General features: G+C 33.7%; 2 protein-coding genes across 2 annotated transcripts; one reads left to right on the top strand and one right to left on the bottom strand.

Annotated features, from left to right (window-relative positions):
* Window positions 1-2,493: 2,493 nt before the first annotated feature.
* On the bottom strand, window positions 2,494-13,018 carry LOC147874771 (mRNA export factor GLE1-like). Its single transcript, XM_087343276.1, has 8 exons — window positions 12,869-13,018; window positions 9,972-10,131; window positions 8,490-8,623; window positions 7,501-7,686; window positions 6,593-6,783; window positions 6,060-6,250; window positions 5,680-5,819; window positions 2,494-4,786 (listed from the first exon to the last, which is right to left on the bottom strand). The coding sequence occupies exons 1-8, from the start codon at window positions 12,959-12,961 to the stop codon at window positions 4,670-4,672; spliced, it is 1,212 nt and encodes a 403-aa protein (XP_087199402.1). The 5' UTR covers window positions 12,962-13,018; the 3' UTR covers window positions 2,494-4,669.
* A 1,423-nt stretch (window positions 13,019-14,441) lies between these two features.
* Window positions 14,442-23,260, top strand: LOC147874770 (mRNA export factor GLE1-like). Its single transcript, XM_087343266.1, has 8 exons — window positions 14,442-14,589; window positions 15,664-15,823; window positions 17,131-17,264; window positions 18,068-18,253; window positions 18,971-19,161; window positions 19,504-19,694; window positions 19,935-20,074; window positions 20,968-23,260. Exons 1-8 carry the CDS (start codon window positions 14,497-14,499, stop codon window positions 21,082-21,084), a joined length of 1,212 nt encoding a protein of 403 aa, XP_087199392.1. The 5' UTR covers window positions 14,442-14,496; the 3' UTR covers window positions 21,085-23,260.
* The last annotated feature ends 1,127 nt before the right edge of the window (window positions 23,261-24,387 follow it).

Below are 24,387 nucleotides of genomic sequence, written 5' to 3'. Positions count from 1 at the left end.
CACTCACCATGGAGTCCTTACAGATCAATTAAATGAATAAATAAACCTCGACTCCTACGGGTAAAAGAGGATATAGAGAAAGAATAAGATAGCTATAATACACATTTAATTAAATACATTATTCTAACCTATTCTATGAACTGAAATGGAATTATCTTATTTTGTACTTAGCGAATACAGACGGTCTTTAACACTGTTTCACTTCATCTAAATGCCATTTTCACATATCACTTGGAAAGTTTCATTATAATGTTCACGGCTTACTTTTCTCTGTACATAAAACTAACAACAGTTTCATAACACTTTGATTAACTACATGTAAATTCTTATTATTTGATTTTTGCAGCTAGAGTTTGATACAAGCAGCATTGATTGTTAAGATTTGCCAGTGATTTGGCAAACACTGCAGTTGCCATCTTCAGGGTTATTCCAGTCCAGAACCCCTGTAACTGTTTGACTTGAAACTTGAACTGGCCAGCAGATGATGGGTGAAGGGTCCCCCGCTAGCAAGCCACATGTGGAGGTTCCCATGTCGGCAAGGGATCTGGAATTCAGGTCAAAACACATGGGAGTACTTGAGTGGACACAGTCGACAGTGGGTGTTCCGCCTGTGTACAAAACTTTTGTACCAGTTATGGAAAATGGTGTATAAGATTGTCTTTAATTTGAAAAGTAAAATTATTCGGTGTTCTTAAATTTGTTGTTCCTGTGTTTATTGATATACATAAAATTTACCACGTCAACCCTGAGGCGATCCTTGTTCCCCACTGATTCTAGTTCAGGAAATAACTATCTCTTGCCGCAAGAAAAAGAAGGTGACAGGCAGTGAGAAAGTATAGTTATAGGGTGAATGTTTCTAGCAGGCAGGAGACAGGGAGGATTAGGATGCACCTATAAAGATATGGTAGAGGGAGGTGATTAACATTATTAGGTAAGAACAAAAGTGGGATGCTGACCAGTGGGAAGTGACCACATGAATCAGGAAAAGAGGTGATGTTCATGTAAATGTTTCCATCACTTCTTACCCAGTTACATCTGTTATTCCCAACACACCTCTTAACAACCATTTCATTATAAGGGTTTCTTAACAGACCCCATTTCCTGCAGACATTTACCCTAAAGATGATAATTGCAGTGTTTGCCAGAATGTTGGATACCTTCAACAATTGGTGTGACTTGTCCCCAAAATAAAGAGCGAAACTGCGAAATGTTTATAACCGTAGAGAAATTCTGGTCCTACACAGTCCATGGAAATTTGTGTGAGAGTGATATTTGTTTATTTTTGTACTTCTGCAGAGTCAAATAAATATCCAAGTAATTGTGTGTATAGTACAGAATTGAATTTACAAGTGTCACTACATTATTTATTACTGCTTTGAGTAAATTTAAGTTATGAATGAGACATATTTCTTGCTGATTGGACTTTGGAAATTTAAATCACACTTCACTTATACACTAACAAGGTACCACCTTACTGTATACAAACCAAACAGTAGAATACCATATCTTTGCTTATATATCAGTCTGGCTTGTTTTTATTGCATGACAACCAACTATCCAATCTTTCTATACAGGTAAGCCCCGCTTTACGATGCTTTATTTTATGCTGTTTCACATTAACGCCCTTTGAAATAATAATGAAAAAAATAAAAAACACCACATAAAAAAATTGAAAATGCAAGCATAAACACAGCACTGGAAGTGGGTATCTAGGCGCCGCTAGTGTCGGCGTCAGTTGCTTTCTCCTCGGCCGCCAGTACAATACATTATAATTCTTCCTTGATTTACGCCGCTTCAGCTAACGACCCCGAGGAGGCAGAACGTAACCCTAGTGTAAATCGGGGCCTACCTTTGTGTGTGTGTCTATATATATATATATGAAATGTAAGCAGAGGAATATTTACTATTGCTTGCTCCATATAATAGAAACCTCTGAAGAATCTTTATTACATGGCATAAAACAGCTTCTATTGACAAGAAAAGTCTGGAACTGGGCAAAGAAACAGTTTACTGAACTGACAAAACATGCCAATGTAACCATAAGCCTTGCAAATACTTCCTAAAAAATGTGCAACAGTAGGTGGCAATCTGAACCTCTCATTTTTCAATACTAATCGATTGAATGTAGCAAACAAAATTGAAATGGCTGGACGACCCAAACAGAACGAATACAGATAACCTATGTATATGCTAAAAGGCCTGTTATACACATAATGAACTGACTGCATTCTCAAATAATTTGTCTGATAAATAAATATACTGAAATTAACCTGGTTCTGCAATTAAATATGATAACCTTGCAAATGGATACCAAGACCTCAGAAGAAACTCCTGCCTCCATCTTCAAGGCCACTTTGGCCTTAATCATGGGAAGTTACTAAGTAAAATACCAAATTACGCTAAAATCAAAATAAAAGGAAATAACCCAAATATCTCATTAATAAAATACAAAGCTGAAACATTATACATAAAATTAGAAATCAAACAACTGTATAAAAAGAAACAACATTTAATTATACTAGCATATCAAAAACACTTAGAAGTTGCCAACATGTGGAAAGATTTTTGGTTGATCATTGAAAACAAAATAATATGTAAATTACAAACTGAATTTACCAATTTATACCAAAAACAAAACGATAAAATACAAAAACTAAAAGCTAAAATACAGAATAATAATAACAATAACTCTCAACCGGACGTATTGCTGTATCCTTTTTCTTGCCGAATTAAAAATCTTACAAACACCCAATTCACACAACATGAATACACATTACTGAGCAAAGGATTAAAATACAATCTACACCACAAACAAAAAACATGGATTGAAAACCTGGCATTGGAAGCCAAAACCGCTGTGAATCTAATACCTATACATAAACAAGACCACATACGTCACTTAGTTGCAAATAACATTGAACACTTAATAAAACAAAATAAAATCAATACACAATATAATAAGATACACGCAAACGAATAGAAAACAATAAAAAGTATAAAACAAAAATTACAACAAAACGAACTGACAATCAGATAAAGAAAAACTATCGTCATTCTTTCTATAGAACAATATCAACAATACATTTCACAATTTATCAACCAAAATTCATTTACAACATTAACACATAATCCTACACCAAATTATCAAAAAGTAACCCAAAAATGTAAAAACATTTTTAATCCACCAAAAACCCAATACTATAACCACAGCGGAACTTCACCCACAATCACAGGACTCCTCAAATTACATAAAAATCCCTATTCCATCAGACCTTTGATAAACTGGACATCAGCACCAGCTTACAAAATCTCATCAAAAATAGCCAATCTCTTAAAAGATTACTGCAACCTACCAAACACTTTTAATATAACAAATTCTATAAATTTAATCAATGAACTTAAAGAACTCAACCTTAATAAAGACTTACGAATTTGTTCATTCGATATTACTAATATGTACACTAATATCCCCACAAATACTTTACAAGACATCATATATAATATACTAAACAAACAAAACATTAATATACAAATAATAAATGAAATTAAAATAATAACGAATATAATTATTAATCAAAATTATTTTCAATTCAATAATCAACATTGGCAACAAAATACACTACTAGCCATGGGTACTCCCACTTCAAGTATATTATCAGAAATATTCCTTCAATATTTAGAACACAACAACATAGTAAACATATTAAACAAAAACCACATACAATATTATAGCAGATACATGGATGATATATTAATAATTTACAATAGAAAAAAAACAAATATTCAACTAGTCCTTGATGAATTCAACAACATAAATCAAAACATCCAATTTACAATAGAACTTGAACAAAACAATACACTAAACTATTTAGACTTAACTATAATAAGTAAAACTAAAAACTTTGAATTCATAATTTACAGAATATTAATGAAATAGATTTATTTTTTTATTTAGTGTTGTCTGACGACAGGTCCATATGAACAGGATCCTTCCATCCTTTTCTCGGACTGGGACCTGTTCATATACGTTCTTGGCAGATGGTCCAGAAGTGGTTTGCCATTGCCTTCTTCTGTGTGTATGGAGTAATTGTTGGGATGCCATGGAGAAACTGGGGAAGCCCCCGGAGGAAAACTCCGTGTTGCCTAGACCATGGCCTTGCCCAACACAAGTTATAAATTCGGGCACCGCCGGGAATCGAACCCGAGACCCCAGGATTACAATGAATTACATATAGAAAATAAAATAAAATAATATAATTTGATAAATTTAATAAATTTGAAACATACCAGAAATGAAGAGTGGAGGAGTTACGACCGTCTGGAAGTATTGCCGTGTTTGAACTGAATAGTGTTCATTATTGATCGTGGTTGTTTGTAGGGGGGGTAAGTGAAAGGAGGTTGTTTAAGAAATTATGAAGTAATATTTTACTTGTTTAAATCTTATCAGTCTAATCACAATAAAATCCTATTAAATATTAACAAGTAAAATATTACTTCATAATTTCTTAAACACAAGATTCTCAAGCACATCCACAGGTGTTCAATATATCATCCGGGTTACATGTCTGTTTAAAAATCATATTACCACTGTACAAGAAATTAACTCTGTACTGGTCAATATGTCACAATGTCAGTACTAACAAAAATAAATATTGCTTGATGTGACACATCACCAGAAATCAGATGGCAATAAACCAGCCGGAGGAGGAATATGTCCTTGCTTTAAAATCTTCTGCAAAAGGGCTTGAAGTCGACACACGGGTCCACTTGAAACTGATGGAGTCACCTGTAAACATAATAATTCATTACAGATCAATGTTATTAGTATTAAGAAGCTTTGCGTAGTTTACATTTTACCACAACCTTTTACCTAACATAACACAAGACCTTGAAATTACAAACATTACAAGCAAATCAACTCAAGGATAAAGTGGTATGGAAACAGGTTATGCATGGGCAGCAATAGGAGTCATACAAGAATGTAAGAAACTAACATATTAAAAAATCATTGGGGAGACAAGGGGCAATGTGGAAAGAACAAGTGAGGGGAAGATAAAGAATAAAAAATATAGAAATAGAAACATACGAGAGAATAAAAAAGGAGCACTCATGGGAAAGGAAAGAAGACTGGAGAAGATGTGTGATGACTGAAACATCAAATGATTGTGATGACTTTTTCACACTTTTAAAAAGAAATATGATCAGCAGGTAAACTCAAATAATATTTAGGAAGTACTGTTATTATTGACGGACATTTTAAAGAAAGGAAAAACTAGTTTGGTTGTTGGAAGTAAAGATTTGCTATTGTACAGATTCCTTGGAATTGGTCTGGGTATTTAAATAATATTAATAGTTATTAAGTAATTCAATACATAAGTTGAACAGTGGCATAACAGTTACACATCCAAAAGGATAATAATTAGTTTTGATATTATACAATCTTGAGAACTGTGTAGAATGTGACAACTATTAGCACAGCCAACGGAGAAATAGTCTAAATTTTATATATCACTCTCAGTGAAAGCAAACTACAGCTTTAAGAAATTGGACCAATAGGCAGAAGCAATATGAAGTAAATAACACACATGTATTTATATTAGCTCAAATGAAGCTGTCGACGAGATATCTCCAAGTAATGCATCTCTACTAGAACTATCCTCTGAAGCCTACAAACAATACCTTTTCAATTCTTGGGAAATATTCTTTGCAAATAAGATCCAGAAGTTTCTGAAACTGCCGTCCATAATAATAGTACATGGCATTGCCTGCTACTTCCAGAAAATCATACAGCAAAGTTGCAGAGATGTCAGGTCTTGGATCTGCAGAAAAGAGAGCACAGTTACAATGTATCACTTGCTGCAAAAGCAACACACTAACAGTCCCAAAATCACAGCCCTCATATCAAAGCAAAATGCATGCACAGCTTATAAAGAAAACATATAGTAAAACAAATTTAAGAATTTTAAAACCTCTACAGAGATGATGTATTCAAAGTTACATCCTACAGGAATTCTAATTAGTGATCTGACACACAAAGAGATGAAGCATAAACTAGTTACCCATGTTGAGCATATGTGCGATCCAGTGCCAAGCATGTTTAAGTCCATGGGGATGACTCTTGTTCTGCTGGTATCTACATGGTCGCGTTACTAGCACTGCAGTATACAATCGCATTATTCCAGACATACGCTTTAGAAATTTGTCTTGTTCCTCCAACTCACCATTTTCATTGTAATGATAACCTAGTAACCTGTAACAGAACACAGCTCTTAATAAAGCAGCAAAAATTCTGGTCATGGCTGATCCACTGTATGAGAACTGTGCTTGCAACATCCTGAGTATGAAGCAGGTTACTTCAACATATCAGCTGAAGTTTTACTTTCTTTTTCAGTCCCTTCAAGTAAATGCTAGAATATTACATTAAAATAGGCTGTGACTGCATTCAAGTTATCATTTATAGACATCCTACAAATCAATGCTGTTTAATTATTCTCACTTGCAAGTTCAACAACTTGAAGCAACTCAATACATGATTAATATCTGCACAATAACTTTAAATACATATAACAGTTTAAAAATCAAGATAGCTTACCTGTAATAGTCCTCATTGGACTGACCTTCCACCTGTGGCATGAATATGGGAACAAGGTAAGGACATTCTCTATAAAAGTGCCCTAAAATAAGTTCTCCAAAGTCTGGAAAATCTGCCCATAGAGCCTCAATGACTGCAGCTATTGCAAATGCTGCTTCAGGTTTACTGGACACGGTGTATTTACCCTGCATCTGAAAACAGTCAAAAATAACAAATTTCACTGAGATCATAAATGTGTTTCACTATATCACATTTTTCATACATAACTTACCCTCTACAACCCAAATCCATGATAAGGTCCCTTTTTAAAAAGTCACTAATTGCTTGACTATATATCTTTGATGCTCAGTAAGAAGGGGCCTTAAGGCAAGACAAACAGCATTTTTATTTACTGTCCACAAAACAACTACTGAAATATACTGTTGTTAAACTACTGGGTGAACAGCAACACACTTCAACACAAATCTATCATGATTAGGCTGTTAATCATGTCTCTTCTCATCTCCGGCTCTACGACCCAGTGTCAGCAGTGGCCGCCTCTTTTCAGGTTATTTGGCCTATTTGGTAGGACTGCTTGGACGAGGGATTCGCCCGTTGCAAGGCCTCTACTGAACACAGGACAGCACAATAACAGAAACATGCAGAGAAATAACCATGCCTCGAGTGCGATTCGAACCCACGGTAGCAGTGTCCAATCGAACAATGCCCACGCCTCAGACCACATGGCCACTGTGACCAGCTGATAATTGTGTGCAACATAAATACTATACTGAAATAAACTCATATGATGCATATGTTTTCAAGGCCTTACAATTCCACAATTACAATCTATGAAAACAACAGCTCTAAAACATGTAATAAAAAGAATTAAAGAAGGAAACAAGCATATTCCCAAAATAACTACTCACTACAAACTTCTTTGCCAGCAGATTTTTACAGAATATGATGCCTTCTGGATGTGAAGAAGCTATAATCTGGCTGTGCACAACTTCCACAGGCTGACCAGAAATAAGTCTTGAGAGTTTCAGCAGCTTATCCTGAAGATGTTTTGCACTTGCGTGAGAAATAGCGTTCACTGGGATGTTCACAGCTTTCTGTAGAAAATGAAATAAAATTAAAGAAAAATCATTTCACAAAAAGTATTATCACACAACATATTTCCATAAGAGATAGGGAAGACTTCACACTAATACCCCTGACTTAAGTACACATTCTAATGAATATGAGGCAGAAGATCCCAAAGGATGGGTCTTCTGTTCAGCTTATTAAACCTTTTCCTTTTTTAACCATAACATAACACGGTGATAGCCGAATGAAATGCATATTACCTTAAATTTTATGGCACTGAAATACAGACAAAAGAATGATAAAAATGCCTATGAACTGTATATAAAACATGTTTTCACACAATCATGTTAAAAGAGCAACATTTTAAAGTTATGTCTGGCAACTTTAAGTCAGAGAAATTATCATGCATACAAATGCCATTTAGTTGTGTAATAATTCATTTTTAATTCCCACTAGCCACCTTGGTGTCGATCTGTGCATTTAAAGGAAACAAAACTGAAAGTACAACCAACGCAAGAACTTACAAAATAAAGGTGGTGACAGTTTATGATGATGGTGCCAAGAAGAGCTCTTGTATTATACATTTTCCATTGTATAATGAATTCTTCTTGGGCTACCAGCCATGTCAAAACATTGGTGTTTTCTCCATTAAACAACCTGACATGGCTGGTAGCCTGAGAAGAATTCATTATACTTAGTTGCCGTGAAAGCTTCAGATCATACATATTGCATTGTAACATTAAAAAACTGATTATGCCAATTATTTTGCACACTACAATTAAATTCTTATTACACACAATATTATACTTAACACTGTAATTATATTTACCTGGTATTCAAATCTGAATTTCTTTAATCTGTAATCTTTCTGCAAATTCTCGTAAGAATTTTCAATACTTTGAAGATACTCCTGCAGAGATTTGTATATATTAAATAATTCTTTATCCACAAACTCATTCAAGTCTGAAAAAAAAAAAACACATGCGATAGTTAGTACCTAATTTTGGAATGGTACTGATTGGCTCTTGGTAATGTCACACTTGCAGACACAAAATCATATATATAATTGACCGAGCCAGAGGACTGATTATTACTCTCAATTCTTTGTTGCACATCCACATTGCATTCATCATGGGTTGAATATATACAGTAAAGATTCCAGCCCACAAAATGAACACTTAAAAATTAATTTCTCTAGGTATATACCAGACATCAAGATGGCATCTGAGCTCACCACTCGGTATTACTGTGCCAGCCGAAGACCATCAAGACATAATTACAACTGAGTTCCACAACTGAAATTACTAGAGTGAATCAGAATTTGTAAAAGAAAATTAATTACAGGAATTGGAACTGGTCACACCAACTGATTTAACCCCAACTTGTAAATTGCATATATATATATATATATATATATATATATATATATATATATATATATATATATATATGAATAATTAAATTAGCAGCTTAGATGAGATTAGTTCATTTTTCTGGTCATTGGAGGCAGTATTACCTTACAGAAGAATACCATAAATATAAGCACTCAGACAACATATTCATTGCTACCAATATTCATCCATCTCAAAATATCAGTAACAACTGCACTGTTATATAAATTATGAATATAATTTTAATACAGTCATTATGAGATGGGACATGGATCTCACATATGCCAGTGAAAATACAGAAAATTGATATTTTCACCACACCAAATTGAAAGGCTGTGCGTATCTGACAGCAAATCATAAAGAATGTAGCTCAACTTTCAACCCTAGAACTGACATAGTATACAGTACCACTTTTAAATGCCCCGTAAACTTAATTTCTAGTAGCTAAAACAGTGTATGGGTTATTTGTAGAAAAGTGGAAATAACATTAAATGTAAAATTCAATATATCTTATACTTACTGAATGCATAATTGCTTGGTTTTGAAAAAAGGATAAGCCCTTTGATCAACATGAAGGTGAACTGCAAATGATTCTGATTTGTAAGTGAGAAATATGCAAATCCTTGACACGATTGAGAATTTGACACAGTCTTACATTTAACATGTTAAAAATCTATTTTCCTACATTTACAGCTCAAAACAATGAACTCGCAATTTACCACTATACACTAACTGTCTGGAATGGAATTCTGCTGCAATTGAAAAGCCACAAATGGCACTGTAGTGTGTTAAGTGAGGAATAACTAACCCATGAATCATCTCATATGAAAGACAGTGCAATCAGTGGCTAATGTACTTCACATGCCTTGGTAACTATCACAGGAGTGACCAAAGGACACCAATTATAAATGAATGCTTGCCTTCAGAAGTTTTTTTCGATTCTACTGCTTTTGTTGGCTCAGAAGATGGTGAAGTCTGTGCCTTCACATCCTCTTGCTTTGCTGTACTGGCCTCAACTGCTGGTTTATCATGTTGTACAAATTCAGAAGCCTGAAGGTCCAAGTTGTTAATTTCACCAGTCTGTAAATTTAATTGATCTTATTTCATTATAATTTTATATCATATAAATTTATCCATGTTTTCCACCACAAATGATAGCAAGCAGAGTATAAATTCACTTGCAAGTGGAAATATATTAAATTTACAAAATAATTTTCTACAAGATACCCTGCTTTTGACACCAGCCATTATTCTAATTATTTTCTTTTGCATGTAAAATACTTTATTACTGTCTGTTGAATTTCCCCAAAAGATTAATCCATATGACAATACAGAGTGAAAGTAAGCAAAGTAAACTAGCTTTAAAGTATCTATTGTCATGAGTGTACCACTGTTCTCATGGCAAAGCATGCAGAGCTTAATTTGGGAATAATATACTCAATGTGTTTCTTCCAATTTAAGGTATTGTCGACTTGTAAGCCAAGGAATTTGTTTGTTTCAACTTCCACAATTAATTTTTCTTCAAAACCTATATTTAATCTAGGATATGTCTTGTGCTTAGTAACAAATTTTATGAAGTTTGTTTTCAAAATTTAGTGCCAGTTTGTTAGCTCTAAACCATTTGTTTATGTTGGCAAAGACATCATTCATGATATTTTCAAGATAGATCAATTCTTGGTGTGCAATAATGATACTTGTATGATCAGCAAAAAGAATGGGTTTGGATATAGAGTTCACAGTTGCCGGCAAGTCATTTATATATATGAGGAAAAGTAAGGGCCCAAGAACTGAACCTTGTGGCACTCCGTGATTTACGATATCCCATTCTGAATAGGTATTATGATTGGTATGGGGGCTTTCAATTTCTACTTTCTGCTGTCTATTATTTAGGTAGGATTTAAACCACTGTCCTGCTATACCTCGAATCCCATAAAATTTCAGTTTCATTAGTAATATTTCATGGTTTACACAATCAAATCCCTTGGCTAGGTCACAAGATATTCCACCCACATGCATTTTATTGTTAAGGGCACATACAATTTCATTTGTGAAACTAAATAGAGCCTTTTCTGTTGAGAGATTTTTTCTAAATCCAAATTGCTCCTCGACAAGGATGTTGTTTGAGTTTAAGAAATTATTTACTCTCTTGCACATAACTTTCTCAAAAATTTTAGAAAATGTTGTCAGCAGTGAAATAGGTCTGTAGTTAGAGATGCAGGATTTTTCACCCTTTTTATATAGTGGTTTTGCTTTTGAATATTTAAGTCTTTCAGGAAACATTCCTACAGCCATTGAATGATTACAGAGATAACTTAATGGAATACTTATATAATCTACACAAGATTTAAGTACTTTAGATGAAATTCCATCATAGCCACATGATTTTTTTGACTTGAGAGAAGTTATTATACTTTTAATTTCATTTGGTGTGGTAGGAATAAGATTAATATTTGGAAATGAATTAGGAATTGCCTTAGCCAAGAACTTCAAGGCATCTTCGGTTTTTGGAGTTATGGTATCACTGCTGTTCATTCTTTCTACAATCATTAAATAGTAGGTATTAAAATAGTTAGCTATAAGTTTAGGATCATTTACTCTGTTACTATTTATCATTATTGGTGGGCTTTCAATGTCTGTAGATTGTTTGCCAGTTTCCTTTTTTACAATTTTCCAAACAGTTTTTACTTTATTTTCAGACTCTACTATCAATTTATTGTAATGCTTGCGTTTAGCTTCTTTAATGACTTGAGATAAAATTTTGCAATATTTTCTATAGTGTTGCTTCAATAGTGGGTTATTACTGGACCTGCTACTTAGGTAAAGAGCTCGCTTACATTTGCATGATGTTTTGATTCCTTTAGTTATCCATACATTGGTTTCAGACAATTTTTTCTCTGTTTTAGTAGGAAAACTTTTTTCAAATATGCTTAAAAAGATGTTTAGAAAAGAATTGAACTTCGAATCCATATCACCACCACTGAGTAATAATTCCCAATCTTCACTACTGAGATGTTGTATAAATTCATTTAAAGTGACTTCATTTATCACTCTAGTTACCTTCTTATCATTGTGAAAGTTAGAAATAAGGTTTATGTTTTTTATAACTAATAGTTGAGCATCATGATCAGATAGCCCATTTATTACCGGTTTAATGGAAATGTGTTCAAACCTGTAACTATCTACAAAAATATTATCAATGGCAGAGTTTGAGCTATTTTGAATTCTTGTGGGAAAGCTAACTGTAGGTGTAAGATTAAACGTTGCTAAAAGAGAATTTAGACATTGCTTATGGCAGCTTTCAGAGAGATAGTCAATATTTATATCCCCACAGATGACAAATTACGTTTTCGGTTTGTAAAGGTACTCCATAATGCTGTTTAACTTGTTAATAAATGTTTCAAAGTCACCTGTTGATGCTCTGTATATTGCTAAAAAACATAATTTAGAAAAATTTATATCAAGTTGTACAGCACAACATTCAATGTCCTGCTCCTTGCAAAATTGCACTAGCTCTACCTGGCTAAATTTCAGATTATTTTTAACAAATATACTAACTCCTCCTCTAGATAAATTTTTCCTGCAAAAACTACTCCCTAGTGTATAATTGTCTAATTCAAATGAACGGCTAAACAGAATTTAATTACAAGCTACAGATCATTCATACGGCTAAGCCACAGATGAAGAACATGTCATAGCACAAATACAAGCTACATCTGTAACACATTTATATATTAATTACATAACTTAAAAATCACATACAAACCCTCAAGATAACGAAATAATAATATTAATAATAAATAGGAAACCTGTGACTCACCCTTTGTGAAGATCTGAATAAAAAATTAAATAAAATTTGGTACGCAAAAGTGTCACTAATTATAAAATTAAATAAATGATTCAACAGAAACATTTTACTAAATATAAAAGAATGTTGTTAACACGTAACCTATCACCAACACCATTCGCTCCAGACTGACGGAAGCCGATTGTCGACTGCTATTTATAACCTTGCAACGCTGACGTCACGTATTACGCAACAGTGAGGAAAGGCGCTCAATACGGTTCATTCAGTCGTGCATAACAAATGTGAAATGAACCTTATGGCATGCCAACCGTGACAGTTGCACGTGTGCGTCGCAGGTGTGCTTTACGAATTCAAATCTTTCTCGCGCAGGTTTTCGTATTTTATAAGAACGACTGCGTTTCGTATTTACACACTATTTGTAGTTAAAGAAAGACAAATTTTAATTACTACAAGTTATAATTTGGTTACATTCCATCCTAAATATACGAAGTCAATAATTAATATTAAATACTTTCTGTGTAAAAGGAAATGAATTTAAACGTAATGAAAGGAGGCTTGAAGTAAATTTTGTAATTTAATTTGCCCTTGTTTAAAAATTACGTCATATTTTATTATACTTGTTTAATTTTAATGACGATATTTGAGGGTCCCAGGCACTGTTGAACCCATCGCCCCTGGTCGAGGGAAAATGTTTCCTTCCTTCGAAGGAAAAGTTAAAATGACAGTCATAAGAATATATTTCCATTACCAAATGAAGTTTCTGGAAGTGGGCATAATCTATGCTCCAATAATGTTGCTCATTTATTGTGGCAGTGTTACAAACATACAGAGTACAATTTCGAGCACTTTGTTTCTTTTTACAGCTTAAAGGGTTGGTGCAAATATAAGAATGAGTTCTTTGCATCAAAGCAATGATAACAGTTTACATAATGCAGGTCTGAAATTTCCCTTTCTGAGTTGCAGCACCCCTTTTCCAAAATTACTGTTCGGTATGGAAATTTCATAGGAGGTTCTGCAATGACCTGTATGTTTGTGCAGGCAGTAGAATAAGTGCTCGAAATTGTACAGGTCATTGCAGAACCTCCTATGAGCCTGGGACCCTCAAATATCGTCATTAAAATTAAACAAGTATAATAAAATATGACGTAATTTTTAAACAAGGGCAAATTAAATTACAAAATTTACTTCAAGCCTCCTTTCATTACGTTTAAATTCATTTCCTTTTACACAGAAAGTATTTAATATTAATTATTGACTTCGTATATTTAGGATGGAATGTAACCAAATTATAACTTGTAGTAATTAAAATTTGTCTTTCTTTAACTACAAATAGTGTGTAAATACGAAACGCAGTCGTTCTTATAAAATACGAAAACCTGCCCGAGAAAGATTTGAATTCGTAAAGCACACCTGCGACGCACACGTGCAACTGTCACGGTTGGCATGCCATAAGGTTCATTTCACATTTGTTATGCACGACTGAATGAACCGTATTGAGCGCCTTTCCTCACTGTTGCGTAATACGTGACGTCAGCGTTGCAAGGTTATAAATAGCAGTCGACAATCGGCTTCCGTCAGTCTGGAGCGAATGGTGTTGGTGAAAGGATACGTGTTAACAACATTCTTTTATATTTAGTAAAATGTTTCTGTTGAATCAGTTATTTAATTTTATAATTAGTGACACTTTTGCGTACCAAATTTTATTTAATTTTTTATTCAGATCTTCACAAAGGGTGAGTCACAGGTTTCCTATTTATTATTAATATTATTATTTCGTTATCTTGAGGGTTTGTATGTGATTTAATCTCTCAACAGAAAAGGCTCTATTTAGATTCACAAATGAAATTGTATGTGCCCTTAACAATAAAATGCATGTGGGTGGAATATCTTGTGACCTAGCCAAGGGATTTGATTGTGTAAACCATGAAATATTACTAATGAAACTGAAATTTTATGGGATTCGAGGTATAGCAGGACAGTGGTTTAAATCCTACCTAAATAATAGACAGCAGAAAGTAGAAATTGAAAGCCCCCATACCAATCATAATACCTATTCAGAATTGGGTATCGTAAATCACGGAGTGCCACAAGGTTCAGTTCTTGGGCCCTTACTTTTCCTCATATATATAAATGACTTGCCGGCAACTGTGAACTCTATATCCAAACCCATTCTTTTTGCTGATCATACAAGTATCATTATTGCACACCAAGAATTGATCTATCTTGAAAATATCATGAATGATGTCTTTGCCAACATAAACAAATGGTTTAGAGCTAACAAACTGGCACTAAATTTTGAAAAAACAAACTTCATAAAATTTGTTACTAAGCACAAGACATATCCTAGATTAAATATAGGTTTTGAAGAAAAATTAATTGTGGAAGTTGAAACAAACAAATTCCTTGGCTTACAAGTCGACAGTACCTTAAATTGGAAGAAACACATTGAGTATATTATTCCCAAATTAAGCTCTGCATGCTTTGCCATGAGAACAGTCGTACCACTCATGACAATAGATACTTTAAAACTAGTTTACTTTGCATACTTTCACTCTGTATTGTCATATGGATTAATCTTTTGGGGAAATTCAACAGACAGTAATAAAGTATTTTACATGCAAAAGAAAATAATTAGAATAATGGCTGGTGTCAAAAGCAGGGTATCTTGTAGAAAATTATTTTGTAAATTTAATATATTTCCACTTGCAAGTGAATTTATACTCTGCTTGCTATCATTTGTGGTGGAAAACATGGATAAATTTATATGATATAAAATTATAATGAAATAAGATCAATTAAATTTACAGACTGGTGAAATTAACAACTTGGACCTTCAGGCTTCTGAATTTGTACAACATGATAAAGCAGCAGTTGAGGCCAGTACAGCAAAGCAAGAGGATGTGAAGGCACAGACTTCACCATCTTCTGAGCCAACGAAAGCAGTAGAATCGAAAGAAACTTCTGAAGGCAAGCATTCATTTATAATTGGTGTCCTTTGGTCACTCCTGTGATAGTTACCAAGGCATGTGAAGTACATTAGCCACTGATTGCACTGTCTTTCATATGAGATGATTCATGGGTTAGTTATTCCTCACTTAACACACTACAGTGCCATTTGTGGCTTTTCAATTGCAGCAGAATTCCATTCCAGACAGTTAGTGTATAGTGGTAAATGGCGAGTTCATTGTTTTGAGCTGTAAATGTAGGAAAATAGATTTTCAACATGTTAAATGTAAGACTGTGTCAAATTCTCAGTCGTGTCAAGGATTTGCATATTTCTCACTTACAAATCAGAATCATTTGCAGTTCACCTTCATGTTGGTCAAAGGGCTTATCCTTTTTTCAAAACCAAGCAATTATGCATTCAGTAAGTATAAGATATATTGAATTTTACATTTAATGTTATTTCCACTTTTCTACAAATAACCCATACACTGTTTTAGCTACGAGAAATTAAGTTTACGGGGCATTTAAAAGTGGTACTGTATACTATGTCAGTTCTAGGGTTGAAAGTTGAGCTACATTCTTTATGATTTGCTGTCAGATACGCACAGCCTTTCAATTTGGTGAAAATATCAATTTTCTGTATTTTCACTGGCATATGTGAGATCCATGTCCCATCTCATAATGAATGTATTAAAATTATTTTCATAATTTATATAACAGTGCAGTTGTTACTGATATTTTGAGATGGATGAATATTGGTAGCAATGAATATGTTGTCTGAGTGCTTATATTTATGGTATTCTTCTGTAAGGTAATACTGCCTCCAATGACCAGAAAAATGAACTAATCTCATCTAAGCTGCTAATTTAATTATTCATATATATATATATATATATATGCAATTTACAAGTTGGGGTTAAATCAGTTGGTGTGACCAGTTCCAATTCCTGTAATTAATTTTCTTTTACAAATTCTGATTCACTCTAGTAATTTCAGTTGTGGAACTCAGTTGTAATTATGTCTTGATGGTCTTCGGCTGGCACAGTAATACCGAGTGGCGAGCTCAGATGCCATCTTGATGTCTGGTATATACCTAGAGAAATTAATTTTTAAGTGTTCATTTTGTGGGCTGGAATCTTTATTGTATATATTCAACCCATGATGAATGCAATGTGGATGTGCAACAAAGAATTGAGAGTAATAATCAGTCCTCTGGCTCGGTCAATTATATATATGATTTTGTGTCTGCAAGTGTGACATTACCAAGAGCCAATCAGTACCATTCCAAAATTAGGTACTAACTATCGCATGTGTTTTTTTTTTTTCAGACTTGAATGAGTTTGTGGATAAAGAATTATTTAATATATACAAATCTCTGCAGGAGTATCTTCAAAGTATTGAAAATTCTTACGAGAATTTGCAGAAAGATGACAGATTAAAGAAATTCAGATTTCAATTCCAGGTAAATATAATTACAGTGTTAAGTATAATATTGTGTGTAATAAGAATTTAATTGTAGTGTGCAAAATAATTGGCATAATCAGTTTTTTAATGTTACAATGCAATATGTATGATCTGAAGCTTTCACGGCAACTAAGTATAATGAATTCTTCTCAGGCTACCAGCCATGTCAGGTTGTTTAATGGAGAAAACACCAATGTTTTGACATGGCTGGTAGCCCAAGAAGAATTCATTATACAATGGAAAATGTATAATACAAGAGCTCTTCTTGGCACCATCATCATAAACTGTCACCACCTTTATTTTGTAAGTTCTTGCGTTGGTTGTACTTTCAGTTTTGTTTCCTTTAAATGCACAGATCGACACCAAGGTGGCTAGTGGGAATTAAAAATGAATTATTACACAACTAAATGGCATTTGTATGCATGATAATTTCTCTGACTTAAAGTTGCCAGACATAACTTTAAAATGTTGCTCTTTTAACATGATTGTGTGAAAACATGTTTTATATACAGTTCATAGGCATTTTTATCATTCTTTTGTCTGTATTTCAGTGCCATAAAATTTAAGGTAATATGCATTTCATTCGGCTATCACCGTGTTATCTTATGGTTAAAAAAGGAAAAGGTTTAATAAACTGAACAGAAGACCCATCCTTTGGGATCTTCTGCCTCATATTCATTAGAATGTGTACTTAAGTCAGGGGTATTAGTGTGAAGTCTTCCCCATCTCTTATGGAAATATGTTGTGTGATTATACTTTTTGTGAAATGATTTTTCTTTAATTTTATTTCATTTTCTACAGAAAGCTGTGAACATCCCAGTGAACGCTATTTCTCACGCAAGTGCAAGACATCTTCAGGATAAGCTGCTGAAACTCTCAAGACTTATTTCTGGTCAGCCTGTGGAAGTTGTGCACTGGCAGATTATAGCTTCTTCACATCCAGAAGGCATCATATTCTGTAAAAATCTGCTGGCAAAGAAGTTTGTAGTGAGTAGTTATTTTGGGAATATGCTGGTTTCCTTCTTTAATTCTTTTTATTACATGTTTTAGAGCTGTTGTTTTCATAGATTGTAATTGTGGAATTGTAAGGCCTTGAAAACATATGCATCATATGAGTTTATTTCAGTATAGTATTTATGTTGCACACAATTAACAGCTGGTCACAGTGGCCATGTGGTCTGAGGCGTGGGCATTGTTCGCTTGGACACTTCTACCGTGGGTTCGAATCGCACTCGAGGCATGGTTATTTCTCTGCATGTTTCTGTTATTGTGCTGTCCTGTGTTCAGTAGAGGCCTTGCAACGGGCGAATCACTCGTCCAAGCAGTCCTACCAAATAGGCCAAATAACCTGAAAAGAGGCGGCCACTGCTGACACTGGGTCGTAGAGCCGGAGATGAGAAGAGACATGATTAACAGCCTAATCATGATAGATTTGTGTTGAAGTGTGTTGCTGTTCACCCAGTAGTTTAACAACAGTATATTTCAGTAGTTGTTTTGTGGACAGTAAATAAAAATGCTGTTTGTCTTGCCTTAAGGCCCCTTCTTACTGAGCATCAAAGATATATAGTCAAGCAATTAGTGACTTTTTAGAAAGGGACCTTATCATGGATTTGGGTTGTAGAGGGAAAGTTATGTATGAAAAATGTGATATAGTGAAACACATTTATGATCTCAGTGAAATTTGTTATTTTTGACTGTTTTCAGATGCAGGGTAAATACACCGTGTCCAGTAAACCTGAAGCAGCATTTGCAATAGCTGCAGTCATTGAGGCTCTATGGGCAGATTTTCCAGACTTTGGAGAACTTATTTTAGGGCACTTTTATAGAGAATGTCCTTACCTTGTTCCCATATTCATGCCACAGGTGGAAGGTCAGTCCAATGAGGACTATTACAGGTAAGCTATCTTGATTTTTAAACTGTTATATGTATTTAAAGGTATTGTGCAGATATTAATCATGTATTGAGTTGCTTCAAGTTGTTGAACTTGCAAGTGAGAAAAATTAAACAGCATTGATTTGTAGGATGTCTATAAATGATAACTTGAATGCAGTCACAGCCTATTTTAATATAATATTCTAGCATTTACTTGAAGGGACTGAAAAAGAAAGTAAAACTTCAGCTGATATGTTGAAGTAACCTGCTTCATACTCAGGATGTTGCAAGCACAGTTCTCATACAGTGGATCAGCCATGACCGGAATTTTTGCTGCTTTATTAAGAGCTGTGTTCTGTTACAGGTTACTAGGTTATCATTACAATGAAAATGGTGAGTTGGAGGAACAAGACAAATTTCTAAAGCGTATGTCTGGAATAATGCGATTGTATACTGCAGTGCTAGTAACGCGACCATGTAGATACCAGCAGAACAAGAGTCATCCCCATGGACTTAAACATGCTTGGCACTGGATCGCACATATGCTCAACATGGGTAACTAGTTTATGCTTCATCTCTTTGTGTGTCAGATCACTAATTAGAATTCCTGTAGGATGTAACTTTGAATACATCATCTCTGTAGAGGTTTTAAAATTCTTAAATTTGTTTTACTATATGTTTTCTTTATAAGCTGTGCATGCATTTTGCTTTGATATGAGGGCTGTGATTTTGGGACTGTTAGTGTGTTGCTTTTGCAGCAAGTGATACATTGTAACTGTGCTCTCTTTTCTGCAGATCCAAGACCTGACATCTCTGCAACTTTGCTGTATGATTTTCTGGAAGTAGCAGGCAATGCCATGTACTATTATTATGGACGGCAGTTTCAGAAACTTCTGGATCTTATTTGCAAAGAATATTTCCCAAGAATTGAAAAGGTATTGTTTGTAGGCTTCAGAGGATAGTTCTAGTAGAGATGCATTACTTGGAGATATCTCGTCGACAGCTTCATTTGAGCTAATATAAATACATGTGTGTTATTTACTTCATATTGCTTCTGCCTATTGGTCCAATTTCTTAAAGCTGTAGTTTGCTTTCACTGAGAGTGATATATAAAATTTAGACTATTTCTCCGTTGGCTGTGCTAATAGTTGTCACATTCTACACAGTTCTCAAGATTGTGTAATATCAAAACTAATTATTATCCTTTTGGATGTGTAACTGTTATGCCACTGTTCAACTTATGTATTGAATTACTTAATAACTATTAATATTATTTAAATACCCAGACCAATTCCAAGGAATCTGTACAATAGCAAATCTTTACTTCCAACAACCAAACTAGTTTTTCCTTTCTTTAAAATGTCCGTCAATAATAACAGTACTTCCTAAATATTATTTGAGTTTACCTGCTGATCATATTTCTTTTTAAAAGTGTGAAAAAGTCATCACAATCATTTGATGTTTCAGTCATCACACATCTTCTCCAGTCTTCTTTCCTTTCCCATGAGTGCTCCTTTTTTATTCTCTCGTATGTTTCTATTTCTATATTTTTTATTCTTTATCTTCCCCTCACTTGTTCTTTCCACATTGCCCCTTGTCTCCCCAATGATTTTTTAATATGTTAGTTTCTTACATTCTTGTATGACTCCTATTGCTGCCCATGCATAACCTGTTTCCATACCACTTTATCCTTGAGTTGATTTGCTTGTAATGTTTGTAATTTCAAGGTCTTGTGTTATGTTAGGTAAAAGGTTGTGGTAAAATGTAAACTACGCAAAGCTTCTTAATACTAATAACATTGATCTGTAATGAATTATTATGTTTACAGGTGACTCCATCAGTTTCAAGTGGACCCGTGTGTCGACTTCAAGCCCTTTTGCAGAAGATTTTAAAGCAAGGACATATTCCTCCTCCGGCTGGTTTATTGCCATCTGATTTCTGGTGATGTGTCACATCAAGCAATATTTATTTTTGTTAGTACTGACATTGTGACATATTGACCAGTACAGAGTTAATTTCTTGTACAGTGGTAATATGATTTTTAAACAGACATGTAACCCGGATGATATATTGAACACCTGTGGATGTGCTTGAGAATCTTGTGTTTAAGAAATTATGAAGTAATATTTTACTTGTTAATATTTAATAGGATTTTATTGTGATTAGACTGATAAGATTTAAACAAGTAAAATATTACTTCATAATTTCTTAAACAACCTCCTTTCACTTACCCCCCCTACAAACAACCACGATCAATAATGAACACTATTCAGTTCAAACACGGCAATACTTCCAGACGGTCGTAACTCCTCCACTCTTCATTTCTGGTATGTTTCAAATTTATTAAATTTATCAAATTATATTATTTTATTTTATTTTCTATATGTAATTCATTGTAATCCTGGGGTCTCGGGTTCGATTCCCGGCGGTGCCCGAATTTATAACTTGTGTTGGGCAAGGCCATGGTCTAGGCAACACGGAGTTTTCCTCCGGGGGCTTCCCCAGTTTCTCCATGGCATCCCAACAATTACTCCATACACACAGAAGAAGGCAATGGCAAACCACTTCTGGACCATCTGCCAAGAACGTATATGAACAGGTCCCAGTCCGAGAAAAGGATGGAAGGATCCTGTTCATATGGACCTGTCGTCAGACAACACTAAATAAAAAAATAAATCTATTTCATTAATATTCTGTAAATTATGAATTCAAAGTTTTTAGTTTTACTTATTATAGTTAAGTCTAAATAGTTTAGTGTATTGTTTTGTTCAAGTTCTATTGTAAATTGGATGTTTTGATTTATGTTGTTGAATTCATCAAGGACTAGTTGAATATTTGTTTTTTTTCTATTGTAAATTATTAATATATCATCCATGTATCTGCTATAATATTGTATGTGGTTTTTGTTTAATATGTTTACTATGTTGTTGTGTTCTAAATATTGAAGGAATATTTCTGATAATATACTTGAAGTGGGAGTACCCATGGCTAGTAGTGTATTTTGTTGCCAATGTTGATTATTGAATTGAAAATAATTTTGATTAATAATTATATTCGTTATTATTTTAATTTCATTTATTATTTGTATATTAATGTTTTATTTGTTTAGTATATTATATATGATGTCTTGTAAAGTATTTGTGGGGATATTAGTGTACATATTAGTAATATCGAATGAACAAATTCGTAAGTCTTTATTAAGGTTGAGTTCTTTAAGTTCATTGATTAAATTTATAGAATTTGTTATATTAAAAGTGTTTGGTAGGTTGCAGTAATCTTTTAAGAGATTGGCTATTTTTGATGAGATTTTGTAAGCTGGTGCTGATGTCCAGTTTATCAAAGGTCTGATGGAATAGGGATTTTTATGTAATTTGAGGAGTCCTGTGATTGTGGGTGAAGTTCCGCTGTGGTTATAGTATTGGGTTTTTGGTGGATTAAAAATGTTTTTACATTTTTGGGTTACTTTTTGATAATTTGGTGTAGGATTATGTGTTAATGTTGTAAATGAATTTTGGTTGATAAATTGTGAAATGTATTGTTGATATTGTTCTATAGAAAGAATGACGATAGTTTTTCTTTATCTGATTGTCAGTTCGTTTTGTTGTAATTTTTGTTTTATACTTTTTATTGTTTTCCATTCGTTTGCGTGTATCTTATTATATTGTGTATTGATTTTATTTTGTTTTATTAAGTGTTCAATGTTATTTGCAACTAAGTGACGTATGTGGTCTTGTTTATGTATAGGTATTAGATTCACAGCGGTTTTGGCTTCCAATGCCAGGTTTTCAATCCATGTTTTTTGTTTGTGGTGTAGATTGTATTTTAATCCTTTGCTCAGTAATGTGTATTCATGTTGTGTGAATTGGGTGTTTGTAAGATTTTTAATTCGGCAAGAAAAAGGATACAGCAATACGTCCGGTTGAGAGTTATTGTTATTATTATTCTGTATTTTAGCTTTTAGTTTTTGTATTTTATCGTTTTGTTTTTGGTATAAATTGGTAAATTCAGTTTGTAATTTACATATTATTTTGTTTTCAATGATCAACCAAAAATCTTTCCACATGTTGGCAACTTCTAAGTGTTTTTGATATGCTAGTATAATTAAATGTTGTTTCTTTTTATACAGTTGTTTGATTTCTAATTTTATGTATAATGTTTCAGCTTTGTATTTTATTAATGAGATATTTGGGTTATTTCCTTTTATTTTGATTTTAGCGTAATTTGGTATTTTACTTAGTAACTTCCCATGATTAAGGCCAAAGTGGCCTTGAAGATGGAGGCAGGAGTTTCTTCTGAGGTCTTGGTATCCATTTGCAAGGTTATCATATTTAATTGCAGAACCAGGTTAATTTCAGTATATTTAATTATCAGACAAATTATTTGAGAATGCAGTCAGTTCATTATGTGTATAACAGGCCTTTTCACATATACATAGGTTATCTGTATTCGTTCTGTTTGGGTCGTCCAGCCATTTCAATTTTGTTTGCTACATTCAATCGATTAGTATTGAAAAATGACAGGTTCAGATTGCCACCTACTGTTGCACATTTTTTAGGAAGTATTTGCAAGGCTTATGGTTACATTGGCATGTTTTGTCAGTTCAGTAAACTGTTTCTTTGCCCAGTTCCAGACTTTTCTTGTCAATAGAAGCTGTTTTATGCCATGTAATAAAGATTCTTCAGAGGTTTCTATTATATGGAGCAAGCAATAGTAAATATTCCTCTGCTTACATTTCATATATATATATATAGACACACACACACACACACACACACAAAGGTAGGCCCCGATTTACACTAGGGTTACGTTCTGCCTCCTCGGGGTCGTTAGCTGAAGCGGCGTAAATCAAGGAAGAATTATAATGTATTGTACTGGCGGCCGAGGAGAAAGCAACTGACGCCGACACTAGCGGCGCCTAGATACCCACTTCCAGTGCTGTGTTTATGCTTGCATTTTCAATTTTATTATGTGTTTTTTTTTATTTTTTCATTATTATTTAAAAGGGCGTTAATGTGAAACAGCGTAAAATAAAGCATCGTAAAGCGGGGCTTACCTGTATAGGAAGATTGGATAGTCGGTTTTCATGCAATAAAAACAAGCCAGACTGAGATATAAGCAAAGATATGGTATTCTACTCTTTGGTTTGTATACAGTAAGGTGGTACCTTGTTAGTGTATAAGTGAAGTGTGATTTAAATTTCCAAAGTCCAATCAGCAAGAAATATGTCTCATTCATAACTTAAATTTAC

The sequence above is a fragment of the Zootermopsis nevadensis genome, unplaced genomic scaffold (assembly GCF_977971745.1).
Source record: "Zootermopsis nevadensis isolate Lab colony 2312 unplaced genomic scaffold, Znev_1.0 Znev_ptg000005l, whole genome shotgun sequence".
Classification (NCBI taxonomy): domain Eukaryota; kingdom Metazoa; phylum Arthropoda; class Insecta; order Blattodea; family Termopsidae; genus Zootermopsis; species Zootermopsis nevadensis.
Note: the sequence above shows the minus strand (reverse complement) of the source record. Positions and strands in the feature narration are given on the sequence as shown.